At 52.9% G+C, this 13,610-nt stretch overlaps 1 protein-coding gene across 2 annotated transcripts in view; it reads left to right on the forward strand.

Moving 5' to 3' along the window:
• EFTUD2 (elongation factor Tu GTP binding domain containing 2) overlaps nt 1-13,610 on the forward strand; it is a 37,348-nt gene extending 23,738 nt beyond the window's left edge. For both annotated transcript variants that reach the window (XM_073326246.1, XM_073326245.1), the window contains 13 exons: nt 1,145-1,338; nt 2,341-2,452; nt 2,814-2,954; nt 3,535-3,636; nt 5,285-5,367; nt 6,133-6,219; nt 7,441-7,567; nt 8,102-8,189; nt 9,684-9,802; nt 10,435-10,529; nt 10,930-11,083; nt 12,450-12,557; nt 12,834-13,610. In XM_073326246.1, coding sequence (XP_073182347.1) covers nt 1,145-1,338; nt 2,341-2,452; nt 2,814-2,954; nt 3,535-3,636; nt 5,285-5,367; nt 6,133-6,219; nt 7,441-7,567; nt 8,102-8,189; nt 9,684-9,802; nt 10,435-10,529; nt 10,930-11,083; nt 12,450-12,557; nt 12,834-12,929 — 1,506 coding nt within the window. In that variant the 3' untranslated portion in view covers nt 12,930-13,610. The remainder of the gene's footprint in view (nt 1-1,144; nt 1,339-2,340; nt 2,453-2,813; nt 2,955-3,534; nt 3,637-5,284; nt 5,368-6,132; nt 6,220-7,440; nt 7,568-8,101; nt 8,190-9,683; nt 9,803-10,434; nt 10,530-10,929; nt 11,084-12,449; nt 12,558-12,833) is intronic.

Below are 13,610 nucleotides of genomic sequence, written 5' to 3' on the forward strand. Positions count from 1 at the left end.
GTTATTGGAGAATGTGCAGGGAAAGACAGAGATCAGGACTGAACTTCCCAACAGTTGGGAACTGCACTGTGATGGTGGGATGTTCGGGGCCTTTTGTGGACAATTATTTTCCATTTTAGATGAAGGTAGATCTCTGCATGAAAGTCTGACCTGAAAAATTGGTCTGAGCTAGTCTGAGCAGAGTTTCTGCCTTTACAGTGTCTTTTGTACTTAAAGGGATCACTTCTTCAAATGTAGCTTCCTCTGGGGTGGCACTCGGCAGCTGTTTAACAGTCCCACCAATGCTAGACAGCAGCTTAGGAAGTGAAGAATTGACCTGTAAATAGTAGAGCATCACCTTCAAACTGTTGAGAAAGAGAGTGCCTTGCCCCATTTAAGGTCTGTGTAACTAGCGAAAATTATCAGAGGGGGTAGCTGTGTTAGTCTGGATCTGTAAAAGCGGCAAGGAGTCCTGTGGCACCTGATAGACTAACAGACGTATTGGAGCATAAGCTTTCATGGGTGAATACCCCCTTTGTCGGATGCATGTGATGAAGTGGGGATTCACCCACAAAAGCTTATGCTCTAATACGTCTGTTAGTCTATAAGGTGCCACAGGACTCTTTGCCGCTTTTAGCAAAAATTAATTACCCAAGCAGATTTACCAGTGCTAACCGTCAAGGGACCTGGGCACGACCTGGGTTTTGTGTCTCATCTGAAATATGGGACCTCCAGCAGCACAGAAATTCTAGCACTGGGTCTTAGGCTAAGGAGTGACTTGGCAGTTCAGCAATGGCATTCTTCTCTCCAAGCCCCCTTTCTAAAGTGGTGCATCCAGGTAGAGGCCTGGCCCAAACTTCTCAGTTTGCAATCTCTGGGATCATATTGTGAGGTAGCACTGTTACAGGCTTACGTGGTGGTGTTTACGTGAGGAAAGCAGCAATTTGCCGCAGTGTTCATTTGAGAAATGCACTTAACCATGCTCTTTCCAGGGATCTGGCCAATGGGGAGGGAATTCCAGGCAGAGGAAGAAAATTGAGGACCCGAAAACTGTTCCTTGTGGATTTTCAGACAGAGTTCCTGATAATCCCACGTGGGTCTAATAGCTGCTTTATGAGTTCGTGTCTTGGGAGTGACTTACTTTGATTTCTTTTTTGGGGGCAAGGGTCCACTAATGTGTCACACCACGAAAATGTACAGCACAGACGATGGGGTTCAGTTCCACGCCTTTGGCAGGGTGCTGAGTGGGACCATCCATGCAGGGCAGCCCGTGAAGGTACTGGGAGAAAACTACACGTTGGAGGATGAAGAGGATTCCCAGATCTGCACTGTGGGACGGCTCTGGATCTCAGTGGCAAGGTACCAGGGTATCAGTGAAGAGGACAAACCTCGGCAGTCTGGGAGAGGAGTCCCCACTCATTGCTGCTGTTCTTGATGCTGCAGTGTGAGGGAGAAAAGCTCAGGGTTTTGGAGGCGGGGAGGGGTGCATTTAGTGTGGTGAAAAGTCCCAGGTTGACCAACTGGATTGAGGCTACATTGAGTTTACGAAATTGAGCCAAAATACCCGGTGAGCCCCAAAGATCTTACAATGGGAGAGGATAAGTGACATTCAAAGGGTGCAGAGAGGGATATGATCAGTACAGCTATAGATGCGTTTGCATTCTCTTTTACCATTATCTGATAGACCAGTGGGTCCCAAACTTTTTACTAAGTGACCTGCCAACTGCATGCTACCATCATCACAGATATGCACCTTCCACCCTAGCATCACAACACTAATCCTGGCCAAGTGCAGAGGGGCGGCCCTGGTGGGGTGCGGGAGGGTTGGAGACCGAGCATGTAGGGGGGTCCTATCTTGTGGGGCTGGGCCCAGCACTGGTCACCGCATCGCTCAGGTTTGAAGGGCTGGCCAAACCTGAGTGGTGCTGTGACCCCCGTACACCACATTGTGACACCTGAAGCAGGGAGCCAGGCCCAGCCCCCTGCAGGACAGGAGCTGCCTCCGCAAGGTGAGTGTGAGGCACGCTCGCTCTCCAGCCCTTTCCGTCCCCTCCAAGCCAGGAGAAGTATATGTTTGCCTAGGTTAATCCGGCCCTAGACATAACCACCGATCTAGAACCTTGTTGGAGCCCTATCAGCATTGTCTGCATGCTTGGAGTTGCAGCAGAAGAGAGGTTTGCAGAAGAAGAGGGCAGCCAATCTTCTGCTCAGCACAGGGGCGTTGTTCCACAGGGAACAGGCAGCATGGAAGAAGGTGCAGACATGTATGTCTGAGAACCAGGGGGCGAGAAGGTGGATGAACAGAAGACAGCATGGGGACAGCAGTGACTAATGGGTGTGCTATCCTGTTCTGTATGTCAGATACCATATAGAGGTGAACCGGGTCCCTGCCGGCAACTGGATCCTAATAGAGGGGGTGGACCAGCCAATTGTGAAGACTGCAACCATCACAGAGCCTAGAGGCAATGAGGAGGTACTGTGCGTGACTCAGCATCCTTCCCAGTAGGGGAGCGTCAAGGAGTCTGCTGGCTGTCTAGGATGGTCAGGTTGGGGGCAGTGACTTCCTCCAACCAGAATGTTACTTTCTCCCATGAGCAAGGCAGCCCCGTTGTGGATTACCAGTTTTCAGGGTGCCTGGCTGTGTCTGTCAATACAAGAACACTCACTATGAATGCAGGTGGCCTCCTACTAGCCTGCACTTGCTCCATGGTGCTGCCCAGCAATGACATGGGCATGTACTGTGGCTGACTCCAGGCTCCAAGGGATGGTTGTCCTACGAAGTAGAGATTTCCCTTGTCACCAGAATCTTACTGATGGTTCTGATTTGGTTTCAGGCTCAGATCTTCCGTCCATTAAAGTTCAACACCACGTCTGTCATCAAAATAGCCGTGGAGCCAGTCAACCCTTCGGAGCTCCCTAAAATGCTGGATGGCCTGCGGAAAGTTAACAAGAGTTACCCATCGCTCACCACCAAGGTGTGTCGCTGAGGCGAGGCTGATCCAGGTGCCCCTGGTTAGGCTGCTCCTAGGCCCTGCCCTGCCCTGCTCTTTGGGCCCCCTTGTGCTGTCTTCACTTAACGCTTTAAATGGTCAAAACCAGCCCATTTTTGACTTTGCCATTCTCTCCCCTGAAACTCACTTGCTATTAGTCTGCATGGACTAGCCGACCATGATTCTCCAAGGGCTGAACCCTACGTCATTCCCTAGAGCATCTTTTGCTGCGGGGGCTAGGCCAGATGAAGGTACAAGTTTCCCACAGAGCCTGTATCTCCAGCAAGAAGAGGCTGGAAGCAGAGTAACTGTGTGCTCCCTCACAGCCAAACGGCTCTGCAGCACGTCCTGCAGTGTCCCATGCTGGGAACCTAGGGCTCGGGCTGCTCTTCCTTCTCAGCAAGCCAGGAGTTGGCCCCACTTGCCTTGTTGATTAGACTCAGGAGCCGGGACCTTTCCCTCTTGGTTCTCTGACTGTAATAAGTTTCCCTTGGCCTTGTGGACAAAGCTGGAAGGGGCTAGGTCAGAAGGAATGCTGTGCTGTAGCTTGGGCCATCTGTTTCAGGTGGAAGAGTCTGGGGAGCACGTGATCCTGGGGACGGGGGAGCTGTACCTGGACTGTGTGATGCATGACTTACGGAAGATGTATTCAGAGATTGATATCAAGGTGAGGAAGCAAAATGAACCTTTCCTGTGGTCGTTACTGGGGGTACATAAAACAGGACTTCCTCCCCCTTGAGAGTGTGGCAATCAGCTGCTGCCCCCAGCCCATTGCTCCAGCAGGTCTCATGACTGCAGCTCCTGAGGTGTAGAGAGACTGCTGTCTGCTGAGACAGAGCACGGTGCTATTCGTACCTCTGCCACTGACTTGCTGCGTGACCTTGGACGAGCCACTTACCTTCTGTAGGCTTCACTTTATCCCTCTGTGAAACATACTTCCGTACCTCGCAGGAGGGGTGAGATTTGGGATGTCTGAGATCCTCACATGACAGGCACTAGAGAAGGGCGAAGAATTGTTATTCCCTTTCCGGGGTTTCAGGACATGGGGAGAAGTTTCCCTTTATTTCTTAATATCAAAGAAAGCAAATACATCCCTCCAGGCCCTGCGCGTCCCTTGGCACAGAGTCATGCCTCAGAATCTCAGCTTCATGTTTTTAAAATTGAGCTTCTAGCCCTTATGGCTGCAAAGATAACTTTGAAAACCTGGACGGAGTGTAACCAGTGCAGGTCTGACTGCAGAGAGCCTCAGTGGCTGGCTCAGAGAGGAGTGAACAGCCTGATCCTGTCATCACCACAGTTCCTGAGCTTTGCTGTTTGGTTTTTCCAAGATGCCATAGAATCCAGCATTTTTGCTGCAGAAGTTACTGTTTCGCCAGATGCAGGCACCTGGCGTTTTGTTTCCTGCCGAGACTTACTGCAGCTCTCGAGCTTCTGTTCCGTGGAGCCGGGCAGCAGGGAGTGGGAGCTGCAGAGCCAGAAGTGTCGGCTGGGTAGTTATGCTGCCTGTGGAACAGCCAGCAGCCAAGGCCTGAGAACTGACATGAACCGCCGAAGCTCACTACAAGCTCCCCTTTCCTCTGACATACATGGGGGAAAGGCCGTTCTGAGCCAGGCTGTCCAGATGACACCATGACAACTGAGACCCACAGAGAAAAAATCCATTGTCAGAAATAGCCATTGTTGGAAACAATCCCCACTGCATAGTAGGTCACTGAGCACTTTCAGCCCTGAGGCCCTGTTGGGGGCAGGTGTTTGGGGGCAGGAGTGGGAATGAAGAGTATTTCATGGTACTGCAGTACATTCACATTAGGGATATTTGCTGAAGAATTCAGTCCCACGGTGCTGCCGAGTGCATGGGGCTCAGAGTATAACCTAGGGAGTCAGTCTCCTGGATCCAGGTGCCTTAAAGGGACACTGTCAAGTTGAAATCCAGTCAATTTCAAACCCTGAGAACTGTTTTCAGAGCTACCCCTGCCCAGAGCCCCTTGTGGCCTCACAGTCACACTTCCTTGGTTTTTCAATGTTTTTCTCTCCCTTGCTGCTGTGAAAGACCCACAACTGTCCAGGGCAGCCTAACCAGCTGAGAGGAGTGGGGACACTGACTCGACACCCAGTGCTGCCAGTTGCCCAAAGGGAATACTGAGCAAAACAAGCAGCTAATATTTCTCGCGTTGCTTTTGATTATAGTGATCTCAGGCATTGCTGGGGACAATGGGAGGGTTAAAAGGTTTCAGACAGTCCCTGTGTAAAGTGTGTTTGTGAAGTTGAAAAGTTCAAAGAAAAGGCACAAACTGCTGCTGTTGTTCTTTTTAAAGGTTGCTGATCCGGTTGTGACGTTCTGTGAGACTGTTGTGGAAACTTCCTCCCTGAAGTGTTTTGCCGAGACACCCAATAAGAAGTATGGCTTAGTGACCCAATAGTCCAACTCTGAAATGGTGTCCCCATGGGAGACAGTGGGAACCCCTTCCCCTGGACTGAAGCCAGTCTCTGTTGTGTCCCTTCCCCCATCCTCCTAACCACATTATATCACACCAGCACTTTCCTCTGCAGCACCTGGCACTGGCAGCTGTTGGAGGTAGGGTACTGGGCTAGATGTACCTTGCATGTGATCTGATCTGGCAACCCCTGTTTCCAGCACTCTGTAGTGTACAAGAGGGCACACTCCTACACCGGCCTCAGGAAGGGACCTAACAGGAGTTTCTGTGAACTGGAATTTCTGTTTTGATATGTGCTGGTTAAAAGGGCTGCTTCCCAGTGTCCAGGGCTCATTCTAATCAGATTCCACTGCACATCATCATCTGCAAACCTTCTGACTGCTGAGCTCCCGGTTCTGCCATTCCCATGGCAGAACTCTGGGTCTCCTGACTTTCCAAGAGCTGTGAGCGAGTCAGTCCTGGAAATATAAACAGGCAGTAAACTGACACATGTGCGGCTAGCTCTGTCTCCCTAGCCACGTTCCAGGTGTTGTACTGTGCACGCAGCTGTTGTAAAAACACAGTGGTTTCCCACAGAACAAGAGGGGAAACGTATTTTTCCACTGTAACTTTCTCTGGGTTCCTCATCCCCTTTCACGTCAGTCTGTTGCCGCTAACTGTGCAGCTTGCCCTCTGGGAAAGCTCCCATCTCTGTGACTAGCTGATTGGCATCGTCTCTCTCTGCACAGGAACAAGATCACAATGATTGCTGAGCCGCTGGAGAAGGGACTCGCGGAGGACATTGAGAATGAGGTGGTCCAGATCACCTGGAACAGGTCTGCCTAATTTGGAGAGCAGAGGCTTTGTGGGTGTGTGTAGAAGAACTGGAGGGAAATGTACAGCTCTGGAAGTCACACAACATCAGTGTATAGGAAGAGGAACCTAATAGGGACGGTGCTACCCTGCCAGTCCATGAGCAGCCCTAATACAGCCTGTGGGTCACCCTGAGGCTAAGGCTATGTCACTGGACAAACCTAAGTCAACCTACATTAGGTCAACTTACAGCCACCGCAGTAATTACTGTGGTGGCACGTGCCACACTATTCTCCTTGGGTCAGTGGTGCGTGGCCTCACCAGGAGCGCTTCCACCAACCTAAAAGGGGCAGTCTGGGGAGCTGAGAGCCCGGTCTCTTAGCTCTGCTAGCAGCTCCCTGCCAGGAGCCTGGCTTCCCCACAGGCTCCCAGACTCCTGGTGGGCTACCCCCGCTCTCCGTTCCTCTCAGGGAGTGGGGAAAGCTGCCCACCCTTGTTCCCCACCAGGAGCAGGGGCTTCATACCCTACCCCACCCCCGTTCCCTACTGGAAGTGAAGGAAGCCACCCAGGGCTTCTCCCCTACCCGTTCCCGTTGGGAGCAGGGGGAAACGGTCGAGGCTTCTTCACCCCCTCCACCCGTTCCCCTCCAGGAGCTGGGAGAAGCTGCCTGGGGCTCCTCCCCACTGGACAGTGGGGTCCAGCTGCCCCCCCTTCTCGGCCCCGCCCCCTGCTGTGATCTGGGCAGCCTTGTCAATTTCATGGCTCGCCCAGCTGTGAAATTGACAAGGCTGCCAGGCTCCATGCAAGGAGTGGGCAGGGGGCTGCCCCAACTTCTCACCCAGGCTCCCAGCTAGGACTGGGGTCCAAAGCTGCCCCGGCTCTCAGCAAGGAGCAGGGTCCAGCCTCCCATCTCTCCAGAGGAGTGGGGGCTTTCTTGTCAATTTCACAGTTCAGTGAAGTTGACAAGACAGCCAATGTAAGGGATACCCTGTCTACACAGACACTGTGTCGCCTTAACTACACCAACATAAGCCTTTCGCCTCTTATGGAGGTGGAGTTATGATGTCGGTGTAGCAGAGCACGTACATCGGTGGAAGGAAGGCTGCAGCTGCCTTATGTCGACCTAACTGTGTAATGTAGACGCGCCGTAAGAGGAGGATGAGCTATGTGCCTGCATGTCTCTACCCAGTGAGTCAGGATCTGGGCTGTCCAACGTTTTCCCTGTTTGTTCCCTTCCCATCAGGAAGAAGCTGGGCGAGTTCTTCCAGACCAAGTATGACTGGGATTTGCTGGCTGCCCGTTCCATCTGGGCCTTTGGGCCAGACGCTACTGGCCCAAACATTCTAGTAGATGACACGCTGCCCTCGGAGGTGAGGAACCACAGCCCTGGGGAAAGAAGTTAGATGTGAGGAGCGCAGTCACACTGGAGGGACTTGGGCAACTTTGTCTACCCTGTAGTTCAGAGGCAACATGTTTTCCCCAGGCATTGGCAGGAGGGGTCTGGAGCTGTAATTTTGCAAGAGTGCTGTCTTACTGGTTAGAACAGGGGGCTAACAGGGCATCTATGGGCTAGTCCCAGCTTTGTCACTGACTTGCCTTGACTTTGGGCCCAGCCACTTGTGGCTTAAGTGCCCTGTGATCCAGAGTTGCTTAGCTCCCGCATAAGTCAAGCCACTTTGATTAATGGATCGAGGTGCCAAATTTTGAAATGTTGACTCTGAGCTCTTTGCCTTATTGTTACCCCTCTGTCAAAGGAAGAGAATATCTGCATCGTGATTGGAGTGCCCTTAGAAGTGCAAAGCAATGCTGCTACTCTAAGAATTCACTCTTGAGAATGGTCCCTCTTTCCCTTGCTGCAGCTGGATGCAGCAGTGCTGATCTGTAATGTGTCTGTTTCTGTGTAGGTGGATAAGGCCCTGCTGGGCTCTGTGAAGGACAGCATCGTGCAGGGGTTCCAATGGGGCACAAGGGAAGGGCCCCTCTGTGATGAGTGTAAGTAAGAGAACTTGAGGCAGATGCAAATAATAAAACAAGAAGAATTAATTCTCCTCCCCTTTGGCAGCCAAATTATCTGTCTATAATATGCCCCAGGGCAAAAGGTCTGCTCTGGTTTAACCACCAGGTGTGTTGCTGTCTAAACAGGACTTGCTGGGTGAACTCTGTGGCCTGTTATACAGGAGGTTGGACTAGATGTCTAGCAATGCAGAAAAGACAGAAATATTCAATAAATATATCTGTTTTGGGTTTGGGGAAAAATCAGATGTCATATGCTGCTGAAATACTTTCCATTCCAACAGTAAGGAGGATGTTAAACAGCAGCTACTAGAGCTAGACATTTTTAAATCAGCAGATCCAAAGAACTTGCCTCCAAGAGTTTTAAAAGAGCTGGCCAAGGAAAAGGTTAAGGGATGACTTGATCACAGTCTATAAGTAAGGCTATGTTTTAGTCATAGGTATTTTAGTAAAAGTCATGGACAGGTCACTGGTAGTAAACAAAAATTCACGGCCCATGATTTGTACTATATACCCCTGACTAAATCTTGGGGAGGGGGGTGGCCCAGGGCGGTACCACGGGTGCTCGGGGGGAGGGGAGTGGGAGCGGCATGTGGCCTGGGACCCATGCTGGTGCTGGGTGACGGGGCTGGCAGGCTCCCTACCCAGCTCCATGCCTTCCCGGAAACAACAACATTCCTAGGCAGAAGCGCAGCCATGCGTCTCTGCACACTGCCTCCTCCCCGAGCACCAGCTCTGCAGCTCCCATTGGCCGGGAATTGCGGCCAATGGGAACTGCAGGTGCAGTGCCTGCAAGCAGAGCCAGCGTGCAGAGCCCCCTGGCCGTGCCTCCCCTAGGAGCGGAGGGATTACGCTGCTTCCGGGAAACCGCCCTGAGGTAAGCACCATCCAGAACCCTCACCCCCTCCTGCGCCCCAGCCCTGAATCCCCCACCCAAACGCCTGTGGCTGCTGGGGGGTGGCCAGCAATGGCCACTGCAGACGTCACGGAAAGTCACAGAATCTGTGACCTCTCTGACAGACTTGCAGCCTTATCTGTAAGTACCTACATGGGGAACAAAACTTTGAAGAGTGCATTATCAGTCCATCAGACAAAGGTGTAACAAGATCCAATGGCTAGAAGTTAAAGCTAGACAAATTTACACTAGAAATAATGGATTCTTCATCACTGGATACTTTTAAACCAAGATTGGCTGTTTTCCTAAAACATGCGCTCTAGTTCAAACAGGAATTAATGCAGAGATGTTCTGTGGCCTGTGTTACACAGGAAGTCAGACTAGATGATCACAGTGGTCCCTACTGGCCTTTCCCCTGTTCCTGTGCACCCAAGCTATGTGTCTGCGCTGGGCGTGATGATCCCTGAGAATGTGCGGTTTGGGCTGGTCTTTGCGGAAGGGTTAGCCTTCCGCTCTTAATGGGACTTCCTCCAGCCACGGCGTCAGTCACTCCCTGCTCTCTTCCTTCCCATGCTCAGTGATCCGCAATGTGAAGTTTAAGATCCTGGACGCTGTGATCGCTCAGGAGCCGCTGCACCGGGGAGGAGGGCAAATTATCCCAACAGCAAGGAGGGTTGTGTACTCCGCCTTCCTCATGGTAAGGCCTGTGCTGGGCATGGTGAGGCCAGGGCCTAACACAGCTTCTGTCTCCTTCAGGGGCAGTGTGGAACTGTGGGGTTTGTGTGGGTGGGTGGTAAGGACCGCGGAGGTGCGTGGTGAATTCCTGCCCTGAGACGTTTTCAGCCTAAATCAACTCATTCATCAATTAATCTTCCCAGTCCCCAGAGGAAGAGGCAGGCGCAGCGATAACAGTGTCATTCCTGTGCTACAGAGTAAACCCAGTCTGCTTGAGAACCTGCACGAATCTGCTCCATCTCCAGGTCCATTACTGTGTTTGGCCTGCTGAGACCGGGAGGGAGCAGCCTGGATGCTTTGAGCCAAGATGAGATCCTCCCTCTGTGGGTTTGCTCTGGGATGGTTGTAGAACAGACCAGACACCTGCAGCAGCTCCACGAGGTTCTGTTTATCCGCTGCAAGGCGTTCAGCAGGTCAGGAGCCTGGCCAGCGGGGTCAGGATCCCTCCGCTAGTAACTCTTGGTCCTTCCCGTATGTGCCCACAGTGCTGTCCATCTCCAGTTCACACATGTGTGCTCCCTCCTGGCCTATAGGAACACCTGGGGCCTGGGCTTGGTGTGTGCCTGGCTTCTTATTTCCCATTCCTTTTCCCAGGCCACTCCTCGGCTGATGGAACCGTACTACTTTGTGGAGGTCCAGGCCCCTGCTGATTGTGTGTCTGCAGTGTACACTGTGCTGGCCCGGCGGAGGTAAGCTGCAGGGAGCCCATGGCTCCACGGGATGCCCTCGTGGATGTGTGTGCGAGGTGGCGACTCTGCCCAGAAGCGATGTCCCTTTGGGGTGGCAGGCCACGTGAGGAAATCAGAGTTGCAGTATGTGCAGTCACAGTGTTCATTTTCCAGTGGCATTGCATGAAACCTTCTCTGGCGGATCTCAACTGCCCCTGATGCAGGGGCGAGGGTGTCTCGGGGAGCCCCCACTTCAGCCAGAGGGGGGTGCTCGAGATCAGATTCAGTCCTTTGTGTATGTGGTTCTCTCCTGCAGTGCTCACAGTGGAGGGGTGAACAGAGGTAATGTCAGTGGGATGTTTTAACAGATGATGCCTCAAAGGCAGATGTGGGAGGTTAATTCTTTGTGACTCTTCGCCAGAGGTCATGTGACTCAGGACGCTCCAATCCCAGGGTCCCCGCTTTACACCATCAAAGCCTTTATCCCAGCCATTGACTCGTTTGGGTTTGAGACTGACTTGAGGACTCACACGCAGGGACAAGCTTTCTCTCTCTCCGTCTTCCACCATTGGCAGGTGAGTGCCTGCACCATCTGAGCCATGTGGGGGGGCATTTTGTGTTCAAGGCCTGTGCCCCACCAGCCTCGCTGTGCACCACGAGCAAAGGGAACGGATGACTGCAGGCCCTCGGGGGTTGGGAGGAGCCTCTGCTCCCTTCCCGTTTTGTATGTTAGCTGTACATTTACTGCTGCTAGCCAGATGACCAGTCCCAGGCCTTAGGCCAGGAGGCTCCATATTGCAGCTTCCCCCTGGATGATGTGATCTGGATGGGATCCCTTTCACCGCTGCTTAATGGGCACTAATGGGTCCTTCACTGGTGACACAGGAAGCTGCCTCAGTGCCACTCCCAGCCCTTCAACTCAGGGAGCAAGAAACCAGGGCCAGGAACTGGGATCCCGGTTTCTGCAGTGCAGGGCACTAGCCCTTGAGCGCACAGGCTCCGCCTCAGCGGTTAACTATTAAAGAACTTGTTTCAGTGCCTCTCTACTCTGGGAAAGTGCCGGCTGAGCTGTGGGCCCCAGACCGTACTGGCACGGTAGAGATGCCTAAAACACTGGGGCTGCAAGTCCCCCCTCAGCAGGAGCAGGCAATAGTTCCCTCCTAACGGGCACCTCAGACATTAGACTCCTAGGCTGGACTGTTAACTCCTTAGCTTGGAAATTCCCATTAGAATGAACCCTGAGCCAGCACCTCCATTCAAATGGGAGCTGCCAGCAGGCAGCCGTATCTCCGCAATGATGAGTAAATTCCTTTGATGGTTGGCATGCACGTTACGGAAGGTCCTGGGGCCTAGGCTCAGGAGCTGGCCTCCACGCTTGTGAGACAGGTTACGCACCTTGGGTTTCAGAAAACAAAACCCTTCCTGGTTTTGACTGAATCATAGAATATCAGGGTTGGAAGGGACCTCAGGAGGTCGTCTAGTCCAACCCCCTGCTCAAAGCTGGACCAACCCCAACTAAATCAGCAACAAATCGGCCCGTGTATACCTTCCTAAAGCTCATTGTGACACTTGGGAACCAATACGCAGCTTAGTGCATTCTGCAAACACCTCTTCTCCACTGACTGTCACTGTGGCAATGCTCCAACCGAAAGAGGTTGACTATAGCCGAGATTAACCCTTCAGGGACTGTTGGTGGCAATAACTGAGCAGGCCTGCAGCCGTGTTGCTGTCATACTCATAGGCACAGTTAGTGGTGCTGTGGAAGATTAAGTTGCCTAGCCCCACACGGAGAACAGGCAGACTGGCTGTCAGCGGCAGTGACTGCAGTCACCAGGACTCGGATTTACTAGGCTTTCGCCCAGTTTGCTCTAGTTGAGGGTTGCTCTCAGGATCCTTCAGGGGCTCTTCTCTCCCATGCTGACTTTCTGGCCTGTGTTTCAGATAGTGCCTGGAGACCCCTTGGACAAGAGTATCGTCATCCGGCCCTTGGAGCCCCAGCCAGCACCTCACCTGGCCAGAGAGTTCATGATCAAGACCAGGCGCAGAAAGGTAAGGCCCGCAGCAGCCTCGCCTACTCTGCTGACTCTTCTCCCCTATCTGCACAGTTCACAGGGCCCAGCATGCCCCTCGCACCACAGCTGTGCTTTGGACTCCGTATGCTGCCCTATGCATGGAGCCATCCCTTGCACTGCTGCTGGAATGGCTGCGCTGTTTCCCAGGGTCTTTCAGCAGGGCTTTGAACGCACCAGGGTGGGCTGCTCAGCTCTCTGGGAGCTCTGCTGGCTCTTACCTCTCCAGCTCACGCTGCTGCTTCTCCTTCCACAGGGCCTGAGCGAGGACGTGAGCATCAGCAAGTTCTTCGACGACCCTATGTTGCTGGAGCTGGCCAAGCAGGATGTTGTTCTGAACTACCCCATGTGACCATGTTGCTGCAGAGGCTAACCAGAGACTGCTCCAGTGTCTGCCGGCCCAGCTCTTTCCCCCTCCTCGTCGTCCTGCAAACATCTCCTCCCTCGCAGTCCGGCTGCCCTGGTACTGCATGTGCTGGGCACTTCTGCTAAGGCCTCAGAAGTACCCTTACCCACGACCTTATAGGCTGTGTGTGTTCAGTGCCTCCCTAGGCCAGGAGTCTGCACTCGAGACGGACAGAATATGGACATGGCTGATATCACTCTTGGTCCCCTGCAGCCTGTCACTTCCATTGCTGTGTACAAATGAATTTTATAGCTGTGCGTGGCAGTTCCAGGCCCAAAGGGGTTAATCCACACCCGTGTTCCCCTAGTGAACATGGCGTTAGGGACAAACTGAAGTTTCGTGCAGGGGTTTCATGCTGGGTTCAGCCCTCTGCCTCTGATAAAGCTGGGAGCTGCCGCCAAGCTCCTGCAGCCAGTGACGTGCGTAGGCTTCTCGTGGTGGGGGGAGACAGAGCCTCTCCTGGGGTGCCCAGGAAGGGGGATGGCCTGTGTCTGGGGGGTTGTTAGTGACCTTGCAGGGAACGGGTGGCGGGAGTCTGGACCTCCTGACAGTCTGGATTTTTATTTCTATTTTGTACAAGTTTATTTTTGAGCTTTGTAAAGACTGAATAAAACCCCTCTCCCCTGG

The sequence above is a fragment of the Lepidochelys kempii genome, chromosome 27 (genome assembly GCF_965140265.1).
Source record: "Lepidochelys kempii isolate rLepKem1 chromosome 27, rLepKem1.hap2, whole genome shotgun sequence".
Taxonomy (NCBI): Eukaryota; Metazoa; Chordata; order Testudines; family Cheloniidae; genus Lepidochelys; species Lepidochelys kempii.